This window comes from Silurus meridionalis, chromosome 2, assembly GCF_014805685.1.
Source record: "Silurus meridionalis isolate SWU-2019-XX chromosome 2, ASM1480568v1, whole genome shotgun sequence".
Lineage (NCBI taxonomy): Eukaryota > Metazoa > Chordata > Actinopteri > Siluriformes > Siluridae > Silurus > Silurus meridionalis.
The window spans coordinates 33,633,238-33,655,352 of record NC_060885.1 but is presented as its reverse complement, the minus strand read 5'-3'; the positions used below and the strand labels follow the sequence as shown (position 1 = coordinate 33,655,352).

Genomic DNA, 22,115 nt, shown 5'->3' with positions numbered 1-22,115 from the left:
GCTGGAGTATCATTTTTAGCCTGTTCTTTTTCTAGGTTAGTCAGTGGAAAGAGTGATAAAGTTCAGGTAACTTTGATATCGCTATCAATATTTTTCCTTGGGGTAATGGTTCTGCAGCAAAGCCATGCCTTTGGTCTGCTGTAAACAATCTGAACAGACCCAGTTCTTTCCAGAACTTTGCTCATCTTCATGCCTGTGCGAGCTCATGGTACTTGAACCATAAAAAGCAAGTAAACATGATGTCAGTGTATAAACCAAGGCATAAATATTAGCTAAATGTCACAGAGTTTTACTATTGAGTGCTGACAGAATAAGTGGCGTATAAGACAGTACTTCTTCATTAAGATGGGAAAATGACTGCAGGTGTCAGCACTAAATAATAATCATAAAATCATTATTGCTTCCTTTTTTATGCTGAACCAGAAAAAGCTGGAAATGTTTGAACAAAAAACTAAAAATCGATGCTTCTTGTAAACGTGCTGTTTTCATGAGTTATTATGAAATACATTCAGCAGCAACCAGAAGCACAACGATCTCCAAATCCTGGTCAGTTTCATGGTAAGTTATGATGCTGACAGTTGAAAACTTTCTGCTGCATTCGATCAGAACTTTGTTTGGTAGTCAAGAACAAATCCGCAGTGTTAAGTGACAAATCTAAAATCACGTTCAAGTTTGTTATATTTTAATGCACACTCATTTTTTTTTTTTGCTCTATTACAATTAAATTGATTTATTCATATTCAACCAATGCTTATTTTTTGCTGTACTGAAAAGGTACGGTTTTGTGCCTTTTTGCACCTGGAAAATCCGAACACCTGTCAAGGTTGTGACTCAGACTGTTTATTAAGCTACAGCTTGTGCCTTCTTGTGTGAATTTAGAAACCCAGTGATCTACTGCACTACTGCGCTTCTTCAGACGTGGATAAATCAGTTGGTATCCCTTTACAAAAAATAACCACCATGTTCTCTGAAATAAAGTGAAACGAACAAATTGGGGTGCTTCATTGTTTATTCTATATTGAATAAAAATTGGACTTTTGCTTTTGGATGCCACAGAATATTTTATATCAAAGCACCCTTAACCAAATATTTTGTTACACCAACCTTTAAAGGCAATGCAGATTTCTGGAGCTCTTAATGAGACTTCTGCATCTGTCTACAGAAAATTTAGCTTAAGAGCTTCATTAACAAACTGCTGCAGAAGTCTCAGGTTTGAAGGATGCCTCCTCCAGACTTCATGCTTCAATCTTTCCATAGATGAGTGATCTGATCAGAGCTCATAGAAGGTATTTCAGAATAATCCAGTGGTTTGTTAGCCATTCTTTGGCGCTTTCAGCTGTATATCTTTGCTTATTATCATGTTTAAGAACCCATAAGCCTAAACTGAGGTTTCTGTTGCTGGACTGTACATTTTAGTCCAAGAATGGCTTGGTAGGTTCAAGCAGAATGGTTTGAAATTTCATTGTTCCCTGAACAGATTCAAGACACCCTGTTCCAGGCATCACAAAACATCCCTGGAACATCAAACCTCCTCCATGTTTCACAGTAGCTGTCATCTTTTCTGCCAAAGCTTCTTTTTTTGCATCTGTGAACATAAAGCTGATGTGTCTTTGCCAAAAAGTTGTCTCATCTGTCCAAAGGACATTCTCCAAAAAGCATTGTGGCTTGTCAATATCCAATTTTTGCAAATATTTAGTGTTTTTAACAGATGAATCTTTCAATAAGGCATTGCTACAAGAATAGTAACAAGCCATAATAATAACACATTTATTACTGATGTTTGGATTAATGTAACAATTCCACAATGTTTTTGAGCTTTTACGGGGAAGCGGAAGCTCACTGGTTCAGTCGTTGGCCCTTGAACCAGAAGGTCATGAGCTCAAATCCCAGCGCCACTAAAGTTTAACCCTCAACCGCCCAGTGGTAATTGTAAGTCATTTTGGATGAGGTTGTCTGCCAAATGTCATTAATTAAAATGTTATAATATATAACTTGGTCTTTTCTTTTTTTTTTTTGCATACACTTTCATGAACCCAAAAGATACTAAGTCAAGATCTCCAACCACATCCTACATGGAATCAGACATCTGTAAAGCGCTTTTGTGGCGTCTGCTAAATATTGTAAATGAAAATCATGAAATTGTGCAAATGTGCAGGTTTGTATTGAAGTATTTAGTCACATAGTAACTATTCTTCCCATTTATAATATTAATCACCTCGTTCGAGTGACCAATAATAAACCACAATGCTGCTTTTTGCTAGAAATAATTTTTTCCATCTATGTTTTTCTCACCTTTAGATGTTGCCCAGTCGTAAGAGTTTTCTGTTTGTTGAATAGCAAGCAATTGAAATTCAATTGAACAAATTTCCAGGAAGACATACTGTAAGTCTTTTAGAATTTGACCTTGTTTTTTTTCATATACAAAGAGAAAAGTGTTTCTGCTTTTAGCCTGAAATGTTGTGAATTTAGGATTTTTGGGGTGTTTGAGATTTTGCTGTGTCTAAAACACACGAAATGAGTTACAATTAGAAACAAAATACCCAAACATTTCCACATGTGAAGAAAATAAATATTATTCATAAATAATAAACATTTCTTTGAATTTCTAGAACTTCGCCCATTAATATCAGAACTGGGTGTTTTACCACCAATAAAAAAAAAAAAATTCAATATATATATATATATAAATATAATCCAAGCTCAACTCTACTGTTACTTTTCCCTGGGGAATAAATGGGAAGACAACAAAGCAGTCACACTTTTTACAAAACACAAATCCTTACCTGGTACACTAATGAGTACACTAATAATACGCAGAACTCGCATATAAAATGGGCTACATGGAATCAAACATCTGTATGCAGTGCTCACAAAATACACCAGATGACTACATACGTGCAATATAGGACTTCACACCAGTTCCACACTTCTGCAGTTACAGTGAGGAAAATAAGTATTTGAACACACTGCTATTTTGCAAGTTCTCCCACTTAGAAATCATGGAGGGGTCTGAAATTGTCATCGTAGGTGCATGTCCACTATGAGAGACATAATCTAAAAAAAAAAATCTAGAAATCACAATATATGATTTTTAAACTATTTATTTGTATGATACAGCTGCAAATAAGTATTTGAACACCTGAGAAAGTCAATGTTAATATTTGCTACAGGAGCCTTTGTTTGCAATTACAGAGGTCAAACGTTTCCTGTAGTTTTTCACCAGGTTTGCACACACTGCAGGAGGGATTTTGGCCCACTCCTCCACACAGATCTTCTCTAGATCAGTCAGGTTTCTGGCCTGTCACTGAGAAACACGGAGTTGGAGCTCCCTCCAAAGATTCTCTATTGGGTTTAGGTCTGGAGACTGGCTAGGCCACACCAGAACCTTGATATGCAGTGGACATGCACCTACGATGACAATTTCAGACCCCTCCATGATTTCTAAGTGGGAGAACTTGCAAAATAGCAGGGTGTTCAAATACTTATTTTCCTCACTGTAAATCTCTAAAGAAATATCTCCTTATATTCTTTTAAATCACACCATTCTACTAAACGCTTGACTCTGCTTACCTGAAGACACGTCAGCGTTCATAGTCATGAAGGAAAACACAAAACATACAGCATTTAACTATTAGCCAAAATAGTGCGAATTATACAAATCAAAATCAAAGAACAACATTAATATTAATGTCACATTTTGGAAAGTGTTTGGCTTTTAATTAATTAAACCACAAATTCGAGCAAAGGAATCACTTTCTGGTCATGTCGAGAACACTTTGAATTAGCTTGGTGAAACTTTTTCAGAGTCTATAATCGAGATGCCTTTCTTTACGAATATGTGTGTATTTATTACAATATATATCATTTATGATGTGCAAGACATGAACAGACTTTCCCTCAGTGTTTTTTCTTCATATTTATTATTTTCAATATTGTACATTACCGGTGACCGTCATAATTGAGTGCACAATTGTCAAGCATGGTTAGGAATTGTGCAGTGACATTCCATCCCAACTTTCTTTCCCACCAGGACAATGACTCCAAAAACAGCTCTAGATGATGTACAGTAAGAGCTTTTTGTCCAAAAAAGTAGAGTAATTGAGTGCTGCACCAGATGACCTGACCTCCACAATCACCCAATCTAAATTCAATTGAGAGTCTGAGAGTGAAGGAAAAGCAGCCAACATGCACTCGACATCTCTGGAAACGCATGGCATGAGTTTGCCAAACTGTCTTTAAAGCTAAAAGTGGCTACTTTGAACATATAAAATTTGGAAATATAAAATATAAAAGATATTCTGTGTTTAACAGGTTTTTGTTGACGATATAATCCCACTCTTTCATACTTTGGATTTCTACAGTATTAATGTACAACGTTCAATATAATAATAATAACAATAAATAAAAAAAACAACACTAGAATGCCAAAAGTTTGCGGACACTTGGCTTCCTAATTCCCTCCACTCTTTTCCACTAGATTTTGGATTGCGCTTGTGGACATTTGTGTTTTCAGCCACAAGGGTGGGGTGAGGAGGCCTGGGGTGCAGTCAGTGTTCCAATTCATCCCAAAGGTCTTCAGTAGGATTGAAATCCGTGCTCTATAGTAGGCCACTCAAGATCTCCTTGTCCAAACCATGTAAACCAGATGTTCATGGAGCTCACATTGACCTACTGGAACAGGTTTGGGTTTCCAAGTTCGAGTAAATATCACGATTGTATTATACCACATATATATATATATAGCTAGCTACATTTCGTTCAGATATTTGAAGATCTCATGGTCTCCTTGCCATGGATATTTTAAAGTTATTTGTGGATGAATAATCTTGATAATGATAATTTTGCATAATCAGCTCATCATCAGTACCACATGATTATAGGAAGGTGGAGGAGCGACAGGAAGCAGTGCAGTAGAATTGTGCAGGAATTTGTTTTTGGGAAGGATTTCCTTTGGATCCAGCGCGCGTCTCCTTTTCACCCACTTGGTCGCGCCCTCCTGCGCGTCACCGCGGAGTTTAAAGCCCCTCGTGAGCGCGCCTGAGTCGCCCTTCATTCGTTCGTTCACGTGCCTCGGGATGGTTTAGGGGTCGGTACGCGGCATGGCGGGGGTCACCGTCAGTCCCAGCTGTCGCAACTGTTCCGCGTCCAATTCCAACGCAAGCGCCGCGCAGCTGCGCCTCGACGAGGACGAGCAACTTTTGAGATACATATGGAGTGAATACCTGCATCCGAAGCAGTACGAGTGGGTCCTGATAGGAGGATACATCCTAGTCTTCTTGTGCTCTCTGGTTGGAAACACATTGGGTAAGTTTCTGACATGCAGAACATCTAAAGAACATTTCTGGACTCATCATTTCAAGTGTTTAAGATTTGCCAGGTTGTAATACGGGTTAAAATCCAGCATATGCAGAATCTTCATGCACTTTATCCAACTCCAGGTTGGTTCAGGTGTTCAGGCTGGTCTTCTTCTGCTTCTGGTATTCATCAAATTTGGATAATTCTGGTTTCATTCCCCAAATAATCCAATGCACCGAAGATTTCCGTCTCTCCTGTATTTGATCCTATACAACACTGCGCAAAGATGCGTACTGCTGTGTGTGTGTGTGTGTGTGTGTGTGTGTGTGTGTGTGAAGATTTCTAATATGTCCACGGAATATTATTTCACTTAAGCCTTGCTGGAGTTTTTTTTTTTTTTTATCCCGTATTTTATTGATTCCTTTTCTTTATCTTCTAAAAAACCCCACTGAATGAGAACATGTATTCAGCCTCATCAGCCACATCTGATTACCCCACACACCATGCTCATCTGGAATTAATTACATGTCTTCTAGCATCATTACCATAATTATATTTAAGTCTGTAAATTAATATTTTGCCTTCAATTATTATATGATTTAAATGTTAATAAAAATGGAGACTATTTTCAGCTCACATTCAATTAGTTACAGTTACAATGAAAACATACCTGAATATTTCAAGCATTATACAAGATGTTCCTTAGTTTAAGGCAGAAGATTTTTAAATATATATACACACAATAATTGGTTTTTGAACTGGTAATTCAGCCTCTAATTGAATAATGTTGTGAGCACAAATCAGTGAATAATTGTACTATGGAGATTATAATGGCTTTGATACTGGAACACACCATTAAAATGTCCTTTAGTTATTGTTCCGATATGTTTTGTAGGGTTTTTACTAAACAAACGATGCAGAGTTTTTGTCTTTTTGTCAATGGCACAAAAATACTGCATATCAGTATACCATTTTTGTAATCTTGAATAAACAAGTTATAATAAACACCTGGAAAAATGCACCTCGTTCTTATTGCAAAGATGCAAATGCAAAGGAACGGAAGATTTTTGTGCATTTTGTGGCAGATATTCATACACTGATTACAGCATGATTCCTGTTTTCCATTTAGTTGATTTGTACAGTAAATCAATTATCTGCCTGTCATTACAATCCCAATGATAAGTGCTGAGGCTGTTACTATGAGAGCATTTTACAGAGCAGGTTTGGTGGATTTTGGTCCCTGAAATGATATCAAATCGGTTTATCAGGTGTGTATTGTGGATAATGAATTATCCATATTCCTAGTTATATTTTTAAACCAAGACAGAACGGATTGACACGTGTCCAGGTGAGACTTATAGATTTGACTGAAAGCCAACTGCTGCAGAATACTGATCCTTTAATCATATAGGAGTAAATGAGTGAAATGTGTGTCGCCTTCTGCTGCATAATGAGACTTTATATTCCATTTGATCAGCCTGATTCTTTCAGCCTGAGTGATGCACTAAAGTATAGCAATAGGACATAAAATACTTATATATATATATATATATATACACATCAGACACGGCTGAGGGATCTGGAAATTCCCGGAATTGGAGTGTGGTGCACACACACACACACACACACACACACACACACACACACACACACACACACACACACACACACACTCAGACCGTGGTTGTTGGATTTGCTGCTAGGTAATATATACTTATGGTCTGGTGAGTCAGACTCCATAATGGTGCCATACATTGTGGATGCATGTGATATTTTTGTTCTTTAGTCTCTTATGGCTGATGTTAAAGTGCAAATAATTTCTGTCGATTCTTTTTTTTTTTTTTTTTTGCTGGATAAAACTGCTGCCAGCGCTATGCTAGAGCTAGCTTTTCAAGATTGCTGTAAAGACTCCCCCCAAAAAAATTGCTTTTCAGATTGCAAAACGAAGACAATGATTACTTTTGATCACCCATAAAAAGTCCAGGTTGATATTTGATAAAGTCAGACTCTTTCCCTTTTCTTCTCTGTTTGTCTGTTTATGGTTTTCATGGACAGTATATCAAGATGTAGCTAAGGGTAGGATTTAGGTCTCCAATATGAGACGCTGGAGATGTTTCCTTAGCAGTATTCAAATGAACTCAAAGTCAAAGGTCCTGATTCTTTCCTGGAAGAAAGTAGATATCATCACTTGAGGTGCTGCACCTCACCCTCTGTGAAGGTGTTCAAGTATCTGGATTGGGTCAGTATGAGCAGCAGGTCAAATATGGCCGAAACCTGTGGACTCTTTGCAAAAGCCAAATCAAAAGGAAGCAGAATGATATTTATTCTTGGTGAGAAGATTAAATCAACAATCCAGGAAGACATTGGAGTTTGCTGATTCAGCATATTTAGAGAATCCAGATGTGGTTTAGGCATTTTTTCAAAAGATTCTCCCTGATCAGCTCTTGCTAGAGCTTTATGACAGAGACAGAGATGTCCATTGGCGATACAGTATTATGTCTAATTGAAGAACCAGAATTTTCCTGCAAGTCTGGAGCGTTACTTATCCCTGCCAACAGAGGGCACTATAAACAACTATAGTTCTAGCATTCCACTTCCTGTTTATGTTTTGGTTTTCACTTGTTCTACCATTGAAATTCAAGTTACCTCTTTTTCTTATTTAGTAAATGTAAAGGCTGCACTGTTTATAATAGATTCAGCAGCAGAAAAAGATTCATATCCTGCTTTTAGAAGCACATATCCAATCGCTTCAACAAAACTTGTGTAGTGTCGCGTCGTTCATTAAAGATTTGTTTATATTGAACGATTCTTTCACTTGGCTCAGAAGTGTTTTGAAGTGTTGCAAAATCTCTGTGGGTTGTTATTAGGAAGCAGAATTGAGTAGTTCATCTCATGAGCCCTCTGGTCCGAGTCGTTTGTTCTTCTATCACGTGACTCCCATAGACGCTGCACAATTAAATAGATCAGGTTATTTTTTCCCCGAATCTTGACATTATTGTTAATTATGGAAGTCACATGACAAAAAATGAACGACACAGACCAGAAGATATGAAAGGTGAAGCTACTCATTCCGTTTATCATCATTGCTACATTGTCATATTTGAATTATTGGAACAAAGGTGTTGTATGTAGACGTGTTGGGAATCTGCTTATCGAAAATGTAGGATTTAATATAATTTCTGATCAAAGGAACGAAATGAACTAAATAACTTCATAAATACGATGAATTCATTTTGATCAACGAGATTCAAAGAACTAATTCACTAAAATGATCCGATCCGGAACAACCACACAAAACCGGTGTACAGGCAGAAGTACAACAATACAATGCAAAAAAAAAAATCACTCTTCTTAAAAAATGTGATTGTGATCCTAGTTTTCCTTTGAGTTTTCTCACACACATTGCAATGTTCTTCTCATGCATTCTTCTGAACTACATCAACCTGGATATCTAAAAAGAAATGCTGAATTTGATCTAAACATTGCTGCAGGTGTGTGTAAACTGTAGGGGATTGTCGCTCAACATAGCAAAGCCGTACGAGTCTCAGTCCCAGAAATCAGGGTGATAAAGGAATATGTGGAGGAGATGTTGAGGTAACATTTGTCCCTTCGCTTCTTCCACATCAGCAGACTTGATCTCTGTATAAGAAAATAATGTGGGAATGAGATTCAGTGTTGAATGCAGTGCTCTTTATGTGGCTCTGATTGCACTCCTGGACATCTCAGCACTTAATACAGTTTCATGAACTGGATTAGAGAAGGTAATGGAAAATGGTCTTCATTAAAACATTTGGGGCACTTTAAATATCAGGTAAAGATCTAGGGACAGGATATTACACCCTATCAGTGTTTCGAGGTGAGATTATATCTAAGGAACATCTGGAGATCTGCAGGAGGAGTTAAGCATGTTGATGTTTGGCTTGACCTTCTGTCTACACTAAAACTAATGAACTTTACACAGGCTTTAACGACAGACACGTTACACACGGTGTAACAGGTGAAATATGTTGCGCTTCCTTTAAGAGCAGAGCGGCATTTGGGGAATAGCCTGCCGCCGCATTTTTCCGCTATTACTGCGTGTGTGCAAGACCGAGGAATATGTCCTTATTATTTTCTATTGCTCAGTTCTAAGTTTCTTTGACTAACCCATAATGCTGTTGCCAAGAAAAATAAAAAAGCACGAGTTTTGGAAACCTGTCTGTGCTTATATGATTTCTGTTGTAACTGGAGTTAGCGAGCTCTCCCTTCACCCAGACTCAACGCGTTACAACGGCTTGTATCTAAAGAGTAGCCGACTAGGAAAATGATTGTTCACTGTCTTCCTCCTTCCTTTCACAACTATTTCTCTCGGGAGTTTATCTTTTGGCATCGTTGTGCGTTTAAAAAAATCAGTTTTTCTCGCGAAGCCGTGCAGCTCAGAACACAGGTGAGGTGAGTTTTTTTCGTTTCCGTTCGGAAATTTCATTGGTCTAATGTTATGGGGCTCAGTTTTTGGCTTAAAGTTTGTGAAACCGGGAAAAACCCAGGAAAAATTCATAAATAAGCCGCTTCGTTGTTTAAGCCGCGGGGTTCAAAACGTGGGAAAAAAGTAGCGGCTTATAGTCCGAAAAATATGGTAATCACTACCAAATATGGCTGGTTTTTAGTGCTGTTATAACATTTCATTTGGATTAAAGCGGAGAATGGAAATCTTCATTACTTCAAAAACCTTCAAATATCAGTTGAAGATCTACAGACTTTTACACCCTATTTTTGTTCTGGGATTAATCAGGTACTCCAAGAATACTGGAACTGCTAATCATTTACAATACATTGCTATTCTTTAATCTTCAGAACAGGAACAGATGAATGTTCTTTGATTAGTTCTACACACACTGTAATATATATTATATTTATAATGCATAGGATAGATGAAACGCGTATTCACTGACCACTTTGTGAGACCTCTGATCTTTGACCTTACACAATGAGTTCAGCAAGACAATTTCAACATCGCAAGCTTTCGAGAGATGTTCTGATAACAATTACAGATTTCTGAGAACTGCCTCAGACTGCATGGTAATATATGCTAATGTACCTGTCTGAATTTAAATACCTACAATGCTCGATTTTCCTTGCATTGACATTAGCCATAAATCTCTCTGCTTTTTCTAAACCATGACCCTCATATATGCTTCTACATCGTCATTTGCTGCTTTGGTTTATTGCTCATTACAGTTATATACTGTATAATCCATACGACATGACGAACAATAAAAAAAATCTTATTTTACTGACTAAAAATATATAATTTGTTGAGTTTTGGAAAAAATCTGTAAAAGTGTAGTGAAGTTGAAGTTGTGTAGTGAAGTTTTATTTATAAAATTACACCATGTAGCATCGATTTCTAATTTTATGGTTGCAAACTGTGTTGAGAACAAATTATATACAACTGTAGTCATTTTGTCCACCTATTAGATTGAACAAGCATCAACATAAATCATTCACTATATGGAAAGAAGTATCAGGACTCCACACATTTCCAGCCATATTTCGTTCTTCCCCAAACTGTTTCCACAAAGTTGGAGGTGCACAATTGTACCGGACGTCTTTGGACGCAGTAAAACTTTGGTAAATTTTACGTTCACTTAAACAAGGAGACTCCAACCTGTTCCAGCATGACAATGCCCCTGTGCACAAAGCCTGCTTCATGAAGATCTGCTTTGCATGGGTTGGAAGATCTCCTGCTATAGAGCTCCAAACCCTATTGAACACCTTTTAGGGTGAATGTGAACATTGACTGCACCACAGGACTTCTCACCTTCTCACCTACATCAGGACTTGATTCAGACAAATGAGCACAAATCTCCACAAAATCTAGTGGAACATCTTCCCATAAGAGTGGAGGTTATTATAACGGTGAATGGAAACTAAATGTGGAATGGGATGTCCAAAAAGAGGCACATATTTCAATTTATATTTATATATACAAATTTTATTGTATTAATAGTTATTTTAAGACCATTAGTAGACTTACTATGCCTCTAGTGGTCAGTATTGGAATTGCATGTCTGTAACAACTGTATACCGAAAAATTAAAATTAAAAATATATATTTTTAAATGATTTGGCTTTTATTTAATAAAATAATTTATTAATATGTCAGTCCAAATTGCAGTGCTTCATTGCTACAATCTAATTCTATAAACAGAAATGAAAATGCATTAGATGTATATTCCCACCTGCACCCATGCTTGTGGAAATACCACAAGTATTTGAAGCTGTCTTGTTAGTCTGTGTGTGTGTGTGTGTGTGTGTGTGTGTGTGTGTGTGTGTGTGTGTGTGTGTGTGTCTTGAATACAGAACAAGCCGTATTAGTCTAAAGGTATCTGCAGTTGAACAGAAGTGTTACTTTATTCATTTTGGTCCAAATGTATGTAAACACCTTCTGATAAAATTCATATGTGCTCTCTGAACATCAAATTCTATATATGATGTTATTAATAACCTCCACTTTTGTGCGATTGCTGGATTGTAGTCAGTGTTGAAGTTATCAAAGATGTGTTCAGTGGAAATGAGGTCAGGTATCTGAGCAGACCACTCGAGCTTCTCCACTTCAGCCTTGACAAAGCACGTCTTCATGGAGATAATGTTTGACTTGCTGGAACATCTTCACTCCACTTTAGTTCACTTTAGGAAATTGTAATGCTACAGCATGCAAGTACAAAATGTGCTTTCTTTGTGAGAGTTATTTTACTACATAGACAAGAAAATTACCAGACATCTTCAATGAAAATCATCTCAATTTGTGAAGAAACCTAGATTTTTGGTGTTGATGAGCTCCAGTCACGCTCTTCATTTGGTATTTGATCCAATATTGTGTGTAGTGGAATAGCATAAATGTCCATGCATGACATTACATCATTACTCACGATTGCTAAAAAAAAACAAAGCAGGTACGGAGAAAAAATGCAGATGGTTTGGAACTTTTTCAAAAGCCCCACCAGATAAAGTCTTATTCTAAAAGAGAAGGAGAAGATAATGATGAAAAAATGAAATAAATAAAAAAGCACTTAGTGCGTAATGCACACACCAATACATCATCATGCCCCTGCTAGTTCATTATCTTTCATGGATTCAGAACCATGTCTGCACTCAGCAAGATAATACGAGTTATAATGATTTGCTGGTGATGTACTGAGACCTACCAGAGGGATTCATGATGCTGTGTGGTGTCAAGTGCCTGCAATGACTGGTTCGAATCAAATGCATGAGGAAAAGAAAGGAAGAGCAATCAGGCATGTATTCGGAGAATAATCGTCTTTTCAGGAATTGGACAGCGCACGGCGGATTTCGCTCACGCTTCATGTCGCACGTGTTTAATATGCTGCAGAAATGGGCATATTTCATGTTTTTTGTCGTTAATGTTAAAACAGTGAGTGAAAATCTTGTTCTTTCTTTTTTTAGTTTGTTTTGCAGTGTGGAAAAACCATCACATGCGCACAGTGACCAACTACTTCATCGTGAACCTGTCCTTCGCTGACATCCTGGTCACCATCACCTGCCTTCCTGCAAGTCTCGTGGTGGACATCACAGAAACATGGTTCTTTGGAGAAACGCTCTGTCGGATCTTACCTTATTTACAGGTACGTGTTTGGCAGTGAAAGTAAATGTGTCACAAGCATTTTTCCCTCAAATGTACTCAAGTATCCAAAGCACTATGATGTATTATAACTATAATGTTCCTATTAATGTTCCTGTCACGAGACTCTTTACTTAATCAACTCAGTTTATGTGAAAAGACTGTGTGTGACTCCCAGCACGTTGATCTATTAATAGAATGATATTAACGAGTCAAAAAAGTACAAAGAAATTCACGTAAACGAGGTCACGTGTGTTGTGGCGAGTTCGAGTCTGGAGTTTCTTCATCATTTATTCCTCTCTAAATGTTCTGCTTGATGTTGAACTGATGCTGAACTGTATGTTGGTGATCAGTAGATACACCAAGCGCCGATCAGAACACGTGTAAAACAGAGCGTGCGCTCGATCCTGATTGGTGGATCGATGCATGTTTGACCAATTAAGTTTTTATCCTCATTAATTAAAAAAGTAATGACTGATTTCACAAAATGTAGTAAAAAGTGAAATATTTGACTTTTGAAATGTAGTGGTTTCCCCAAATGGAAAAACTTCAGTAAAATACAGATACATAAATACAGCACTTAATTACATTAACTTCATTACTGAAGCAAATGGTAGCAGTCGCACAACATAAATAAGATTTGGAGAAAAAAGCGAATCAGAGGCAGCTACAAATTGTGTCCTATTACAGTGGAATCCAATTAGTAGTCTATCTGCCTGAGGGAAATTACCTCTAATTAACCCTAACCCTGGATTAATGTCCACATTAATGATCACACATTTATAGGTAACTTAGATTTTAGCATTTGGGTGTCCAGCAATTCCGTATTTATCACATGGTATCATTACATAACCCTGCTATTGTGTATAATTTTGAATGTTCTCTGATAATACTAGTGATTATATATCGTAGGAACTTTGAATACAAATCATTGAATGCTTTACTAAATTGCTTGTTCAAACATGAGACTTACAATACAATCATTTACATATGGAAAGAGATCAGTGTCTGTTAAAAAGATGTCAGCAGCTACGCTGAGATCCTTTAAAAGTTACCCGGACCTGTGTGTCTGTCTGTGAGTGTAGCATGGCTTATCGTTGTTTTGGGATTTTGTGCATTGTGCAGCACACAGAGACCAAACCAATTTTCTTCCTGAAAGAGCAGAGAGGTTTATCAGCATATTCCTGGAGCACTGAATGTGCAGTCAGAAAGGAGATATGAGATACTTCAAGGTTTATATTTTTTTCCATGCAGCCTTGTTTCAGGTGGAAACTGGGAATCCAACAGGACATCGCTGGACCCCGTTATGTTATTTCATTCCATTATTTCTATGGCACAAATGCTTTATTGCGTTTCCCTACAACTGTGTTTTTACACTATCACTGCATTTCTCTTTCTCATCACCGTTATTCATGATGCACTTGAAGCAGTTTCTGGGCTTCAATTTTGAACTTGTGGAATGCACATTTCGATTTAGTGATCAAAATTTCTTTAAAACCAAATAAAAACTCATACGCTTAGTTTGGAGTAACAAGCGATTTAAAGAAACGTTTTTGCGCCTACGTTTTATTGAATCCACAATTTTCTTGTTCATCAAATACTTTTAAATGTTATAGATAAATTCATCCATTAGTCTGACAGTGTATGTAGAAACAAGAACATGAGCTCATTGGGAATTATTTATGAATCGCAGATTAATTTGTTGTGTATTGAAGAACTCTTTAGAAACACTGGCGAAGGGCAAGAACACTTTTATCAGCTTTAAATGGACAGGAGGCTGATCAGTAGATCACTTTAAAATCTACTGTTTCTTTCTTTACATTTTAATTTAAACAGCTGAAATTTCACCTGCTATGTGTTTATTCCACTTTCACACGTGTAACTGATCTGACAAGTCAGCGTGAATGCTATATTTTAGAAATACTGTATTTTTCTTTCTTCATTTTTTAGTGTGTAGTTGACTGACTTTTCCTTTAAAACCCAAAGCAATAAGAGCTGTCACTTCCTCCCTAAATCTTAAAAGCCAGGCATATCTTTTTCAAACAGAAGCCTGATTTCTTTCTTTCTTTCTCTTTATTTTTTATGAGAATTCTGGTGACCTTGTCAGAACTAGAGGTTCTAACATTTTTCCATTCAAAATATGAACATGACTAAGACTTTAATTAGCAATCAGGTAGAAGAGCATCTCAGAGGGAAGCTTTGCTTTCAGATTAGTTGAATGGAGAATCATGTATGATGCATGGAGTACATCTCGCAATCATGAAAGTGAAAAAAAAAAAACTTTATTTATATTTCTACATACAGTTTTTAACGACTTTGTTATTAGTTTCCAGCTCGTTTATTCATTCATATCTTTCATAAACACTTGGTCATGGTCAAGGCCACAGCGGAAACAATGGGCAAATGCGCCATGCACGCCATGCACGTATTCACGTTCACACCCACTCAAACTCACGCAGGAGATTTATCATGGTTAGTTTGCGTGAACACGTATTTTTGAAAGGAAGTACATTTTTGGAAAAATTGGCAGGTTTTTGATCTTGATTTTTGATTTCGCCTTTGAAATTAGCGTTTGATGTCAGTTTGATGTTATTTAAAAAAGCATTATTAAAAATGTGCACCTTCCCAAAGCAGTTTTACAGAAATAAATAAATCACAAATATACATTTTCTATTCATGATCGAGTCTGTGGTGATGGTGGTGAGGAGAAAACTCTCTGAGATGATATGAAGAAGAAACCATAAGGGAACCGATCCTCATCCTCAACACTGGATATTCATTTATTATAGTTCCATCACTGCTAAAAGTCCATTCAGGGTTTTTGCATTTGCAAGAGAACAGACTTGATTCTGTAATATTTTATTGTAGATGAGTTTCATCTTCTAATTTGTTGCAGACAATCTCGGTGTCTGTATCCGTGCTGACCCTCAGCTGCATTGCTCAGGATCGCTGGTATGCGATCTGCCACCCTCTGAAGTTTAAGAGCACAGCGAAGCGAGCTCGCCGGAGCATCATCCTGATCTGGTTGGTGTCGTGCGTGATCATGATTCCCCAAGCTGTTGTCATGGAGTGTAACAACCTGCTGCCTGAGCTGCTCCCTGAACTCACCAACAAAACCATTCTCTTTACTGTGTGTGACGAACACTGGGGAGGTGAGTGAGTTAATCAAATGTGTTTTCTTGGAGGGAATGTTTTTATTGTGTAGTCATTGTTCAATTAAAATATAATTTTATAGCACTTTTTTTTAATTGTCACAAAGCAGCTTTACATTTAATATTCATAAACCTGTTGCTCCAAGCTTATCTCTAATTATAAAGTCCGAGGTGACCGTGGTAACAGGAAAACTCCCTGAGAGGAACCCATCCTCATCCTCAACACCTAATATTCATTCTTACTAATCCTTTCATCCTCTACAACTGCTCCTCTATCCCTCCATCCTCTACCACTGCTCCTCTATCCCTCCATCCTCTACCATTGCTCCTCTATCCCTCCATCCTCTACCACTGCTCCTCTATCCCTCCATCCTCTACCACTGCTCTTCTATCCCTCCATCCTCTATCATTGTTCCTCTATCCCTCCATCCTCTACCACTGCTCTTCTATCCCTCCATCCTCTATCATTGTTCCTCTATCCCTCCATCCTCTACCACTGCTCCTCTATTCCTTCATCCTCTACCACTGTTTCTCTATCCCTCTATCCCTCTATCCTCTTCCACTGACTCTCTATCCCTCTATCCTCTACCACTGCTTCTCTATCCCTTCATCCACCACAGTAATCTCATGTATCTTCAGTTTGATCATACTCAGCAGCCCAAATGGTTTCCAAGTGACCAAATTATAAGATCTCAGGATGATGATGGACCAGGCAGAACTCAAAGAGCATGTGTAGCTCAAGTAAGAGAAAAAAAAAGAGAGAAAGAGAGAGAGAGAGAGAGAGAGAGAGAGAGAGAGAGAGAGAGAGAAAACGATCACAATTAGTCCAGTGTAGACTTGGAAGATGATGTTTGAGGTTTTAATAGAATATGACATTTCAAAAATTGTTCATTGTTAATCCACTTTGGTTAAATAAAGTCTTCAAGGCAACCTTTTGGAAGCGGTTCTGCTGAAGGCATTAATTAGCAGGATGAAAAATACCCTTAGTTGGTATTGACATGGCAAAGACGTCATTTATTTGTGTGTGTGGATGTTCAGTAAAACAACCGTTTCATAAGCAGTTTCTTTTATCAATGAAAAGACAAAAAGGAAACTATTTTCATCCTCAATCTTGATTGTTTGGTTTGTATATGTAGAATACTACAGTTTATGGACAAAACTTTTCAATCAGATGTTTTCAGCCACATGTTGTTCTTCCTCAAACTGTTACCACAAAGTTGTGTAGAACGTCTTTGGATGCATTTGAATGAAATTTTCCCTTCACTTGAACTTGAACCTGTTTCAGCATGACAATACCCCCGTGCACAAAGCATGGGATGAAGATTACTTGGGTTGGATGATGGGGAAGATCTCCTGCTATAGAGCTCCAACCCAATTGAACACCCCAGGCCTCCTCACATCACCTACATCCGTATCTGAATTTACTAACACCCTTGTAGCTGAATGAATCTCCACAACATCTAGTGGAACATCTTCCCAAAAGAGAGCAGCTTATTATAATGGGAAATGTGGACTAAATGTAGAATGGAATGTTGGACAGGACATATGATGGTCATGTCTGCAAATATTAGTCCATATATAATATACGGCACAGGTCATAATGTTACCTGAATTTAGCTCATGGATGAAACGTTTTCATTGATTTTTTCATGACTTTCCTAATTACCCCAGATAAGAAATGGTCTAGCGAGCACTATATTGATCATTCAGTTTATAAAACATGTGTGTGTGTGTGTGTGTGTGTGTGTGTGTGTGTGTGTGTGTCTGTGTGTGTGTTTTGCCCTTTTATACTGCAGATGAGATCTACCCCAAGGTCTACCACACCTGCTTCTTTATTGTAACCTATTTTGCCCCCTTGTGCCTGATGGTCCTGGCGTACATCCAGATCTGTCAGAAACTCTGGTGTCAGCAGGTAAAAATATTTCCTACAACTTCACATAAAGAAAAAAAAATCGAATTTCATTCATCTTTAGATCTCACTGAAATGCTTGTTAGCGAGTTAAATGTTTATTATGTTGACTGTAGGTTGAGAAAATGTGGGCTGGAAGCAAATCTAATCGACAGAACAAAAAGCAAAGAAGCTTCACTAAAGATTTTTTCTTCCATCCGATTCCATAACGTGTCTAATTAAATAATGAATGACCTTGTAAGAAGCGAAACACACATGACTAGAATGAAATCCTGTCACTCCAGAACTACTACGTGTCACAGATTTTTATATTCACATGATGAACAGTAATGTAATATCTGCTCAGATTCCAGGAACCTCGTCGGTGGTGCAGAGGAAGTGGAAATCCCTGCAGTGTTCAGCTCAGGCTGCAGGTCCTGGTGAGTCGGTCAAGGTCAGGACCAGCGCGGTGTCGGCTGAGATTAAGCAAATGAAATCTCGACGGAAAACGGCACGCATGCTGATGGTGGTGCTCTTCGTCTTCGCCATCTGTTACCTGCCCATTAGCGTCCTTAATATCATGAAAAGGTACGTTTTTAATTTTAGCTCTACATTTGTAAACAGTGAAATGTAGTGGGTGAATATATTCATTAGGCAGCATGTGAAAATTTTGTCCTCAAGTTCTTATCGTTTATTTTTTTTCTCTAGAGTGTTTGGCGCTTTTAAGAACACGAACGACAGAGAGACAGTGTATGCCTGGTTCACTTTTTCCCACTGGCTTATATACGCCAACAGCGCTGCCAATCCAATCATCTACAATTTCCTCAGTGGTGAGTATCAGAGTTTATGCTCTCAGCTGCTTTTCTATGAGACGTGATCTCCATCTGCTGGACACTTCCAGGCTTCACTGGGTTTTTCTCTCACATCAATCTTCTAAAATGGCTGTTGTTCTTTAACAGCATCTGCCCCCATTCATTTACAACAAATAGCTCTCAGTCAGAACTTTCTATTCTTCATAAACACCTGCTGTGTGACTGTGATGGAGTTTCTACACTCCTCCACTGGCTTCCTTTTACTGCCTGCAGCAAAATACACTGCTGCTCACGTACAAAACCAACCAGTATTCCTTTACCTCATTTAACCATGCTCCTTTCATCCTCTACCACTTCTCCACTGATCCCTCCATCATCTATTACATTTACACTGATCCCTCCATCCTCTACCACTGATCCCTCCATCCTTTACCATTGATCCCTCCATTATTCATTATATTTCTACTGATCCCTCCATCCTCTACCACTGATCCCTCCATCCTTTACCATTGATCCCTCCATTATTCATTATATTTCTACTGATCCTCCATCCTCTACCACTGATCCCTCCATCCTTTACCATTGATCCCTCCATTATTCATTATATTTCTACTGATCCCTCCATCCTCTACCACTGATTCCTCCATCCTCTATCACCGATCCCTCTATCATCTATTACATCTCCACTGCTCCCTCCATCCTCTACCACTGATCCCTCCATTCTTCATTAGTGATTCCTCCTTCCTCTACCACTGATCCCTCCATCATCTACCACTGATCCCCATCATCTATTACTTCTCCACTGCTCCCTCCATCCTCTATCACTGCCCCCTCCATCCTTTTTCCACCAATCCCTCCATCATTTGTTACATCTCCACTAATCCCTCCATCCTCTACCACTGATCCCTCCATCCTCTATTACTTCTGACTCCTTCCTCTACCTTTGATCCCTCCATGATCTACCGTTGATCCCTCCATCATCAATTACTTCTTCACTGCTCCCTCTATCCTTTACCACCAATCCCTCCATCATTTGTTACATCTCCACTAATCTCTCCATCCTCTACCACTGATCCCTCCATCCTCTATTACTTCTACACTGATCTCCCAATCAACTACCAATTCTCCACTAATCCCTCCATCTTCTTTCATTACACCATTCAGCCTCTATCACGGCTCCACTGGAGAACCTGGAGGTAATTCATATGGTAAACTGAGATGAAAAACTGTTGTGAAATGATCTTCTAACATCTATATTGTCTGTAGCAGACTGATCTATTCTGTAAAACAGTTCAGTGTAGGTTATTAATCTTTGTTATAAATGTTCATGTAAATTTGCAGTATAATGAGTTTAAGATTAAATTCTAGTATTAAGGCCAATCCTCTTGTGGCGCTCACTAGTGGTCACATCGTTATGAGTTTTTAGATATATAATGTTTTTTTATTTCATAAATAAATAATCTGAGTCATAATTTCTTTTCATTTCTCTGTGTGGTCTTCATGTAAGCTTCCTGCTTGTAGATGTTTGCAGAAGCTTGTATTATTCATTTATCACTCAGTGCTGCTTGCTGGTTAAGCTGCGAGATATTTGCTCCACATAATAGCTGTTTGCTGAGGTGCATTTAAAGATTCACACAAGGACTGGACCAATTAGGAGACCAAAAAGTCGCTGTCAGTGTTCATGATCAGAAATAGAAGAAAAAAATCTTCAGAAGAAAACTTTCCTCTTAAGTTTGTGCTTCTTGTGTTGATCTTCTCACAGGGAAATTCAGAGAGGAGTTCAAAGCAGCGTTTTCCTGTCACTGTTCAGGCCAAGGGGAAAACAAGGAGAGGGTGAGGACCAAGATGAGCACCGACAGCCACAAATCCCTGTCCACACAAGTGAGCCACTTCGACAATGTCTCACGGATCTCAGACCAGATCATGTAGCTCAGATCATGAGCGGTTAGTCGTGAAATGCCACTTCACTGCTGGTTTATGGGACAAAAGCACAGAGATCTCAAAGGCTCAGACTTGCTTTTATATGCAAAGCTTTGAAAAGGTAAATTTGCTCCAGAATATCACCCGGACAAGAGGAAAATGACATTCTGCCTCGGATAAGAGAAGAAGAAACAGAAGAGATTGAATTTCCAGTTCACTTTCAAAGATTCTCAGTGATTGTGATGCCATTAGACAGAAAGCACAGGACACGCTGGTGATTGAGTCAAACAGTTTATTCATCTCAAGGAAACATTATTTTGTTTGAAAAAAAAAGACTATTTGATATTTTACAGTATTATTGTATGTTATATAGTGCCTGGAAGTGTGGCATGAATATATTGGTAAATCTTTTCATTTCAAAACAAAATCTGCATCTGAAATTTCATCAGCAACATATAAAAACATATAAACATTTATATCTTTGAGTGTTTATAAATTTATAAAAACCTGATTTCAGTAAGATAAAAATAGCTGCACAGGGATTTATTTTTAATCTTTGCACACATGATAGCTGTTTGCCCAGGCACAAGTAACAATCAGAGAAAAGGCTAGCGGCTAAATCGGATGTCTTTTGTTCTGCTTTGGTGGATCTCTTACAATATGGACGCTTTTAAAAAGCAGGGTGTAGAATTGCATTTGTAATAGTGCTTTGTTGTTTGACATTCTTTCATGTGTTTGAGTTCTTTGCTCTTACTCTTAATGTAAATGCCATCCTGCTGAACACAAAAATATATATACCACTTTTTTTCTTGTTTTTAATGTTTGTTTTTAAATGGTGGTGTTTTAATTGCTTATGGTGAAAAATTAATGGTTCATATTTGGAATCAATGTACATCTGAAATCGTTTATATAGTTTATAATATTTTAAAGGTTGAATTGCCCACAGAATAAAGAACAGTACTGTATAATATAAAGTACAAGTGCAAATATAAAAAATGTTTGTCTAACTGCTGTATCAGATGTAACTCCAAATTGAATTCATTTTTATAATATCTGAAAATGTGCACCTTTTGCAGATTTTTTATCAGATGGAATTGGTGGCAAATTGGTAGGATTAAAATGTTTTTGATGTTTTTTCTGTCCCCCTCCAAAATCCAATAAATTAGGTTAAAGTAAAAAAAAAAAAATAGTGTGATTTATTGAATAATTATAATAATAAATACATACATAAAAATTCCAATGATAAATATAAAGGTTATAATATTGAGTTGTTAAAGAACAGTACACAGGTAACAGGTAATACCTTCCATTCTGTTATCACTGAGAGTAAAGTTTAGGGCGGTTGTAGCTGTAATGCGCAGTAAATGCGCCGAAATGACGCTCATAAAGGCGCATTAATGAGCGCTGATATGGGGTTTAATTAGATGT

General features: G+C 37.7%; 1 protein-coding gene across 1 annotated transcript; it reads left to right on the top strand.

Moving 5' to 3' along the window:
- The first annotated feature begins 4,896 nt into the window (after window positions 1-4,896).
- On the top strand, window positions 4,897-21,822 carry hcrtr2 (hypocretin (orexin) receptor 2). Its single transcript, XM_046863787.1, has 7 exons — window positions 4,897-5,304; window positions 12,741-12,919; window positions 15,812-16,067; window positions 17,864-17,979; window positions 18,323-18,543; window positions 18,664-18,785; window positions 20,530-21,822. The coding sequence occupies exons 1-7, from the start codon at window positions 5,100-5,102 to the stop codon at window positions 20,694-20,696; spliced, it is 1,266 nt and encodes a 421-aa protein (XP_046719743.1). The 5' UTR covers window positions 4,897-5,099; the 3' UTR covers window positions 20,697-21,822.
- Window positions 21,823-22,115: the final 293 nt, after the last annotated feature.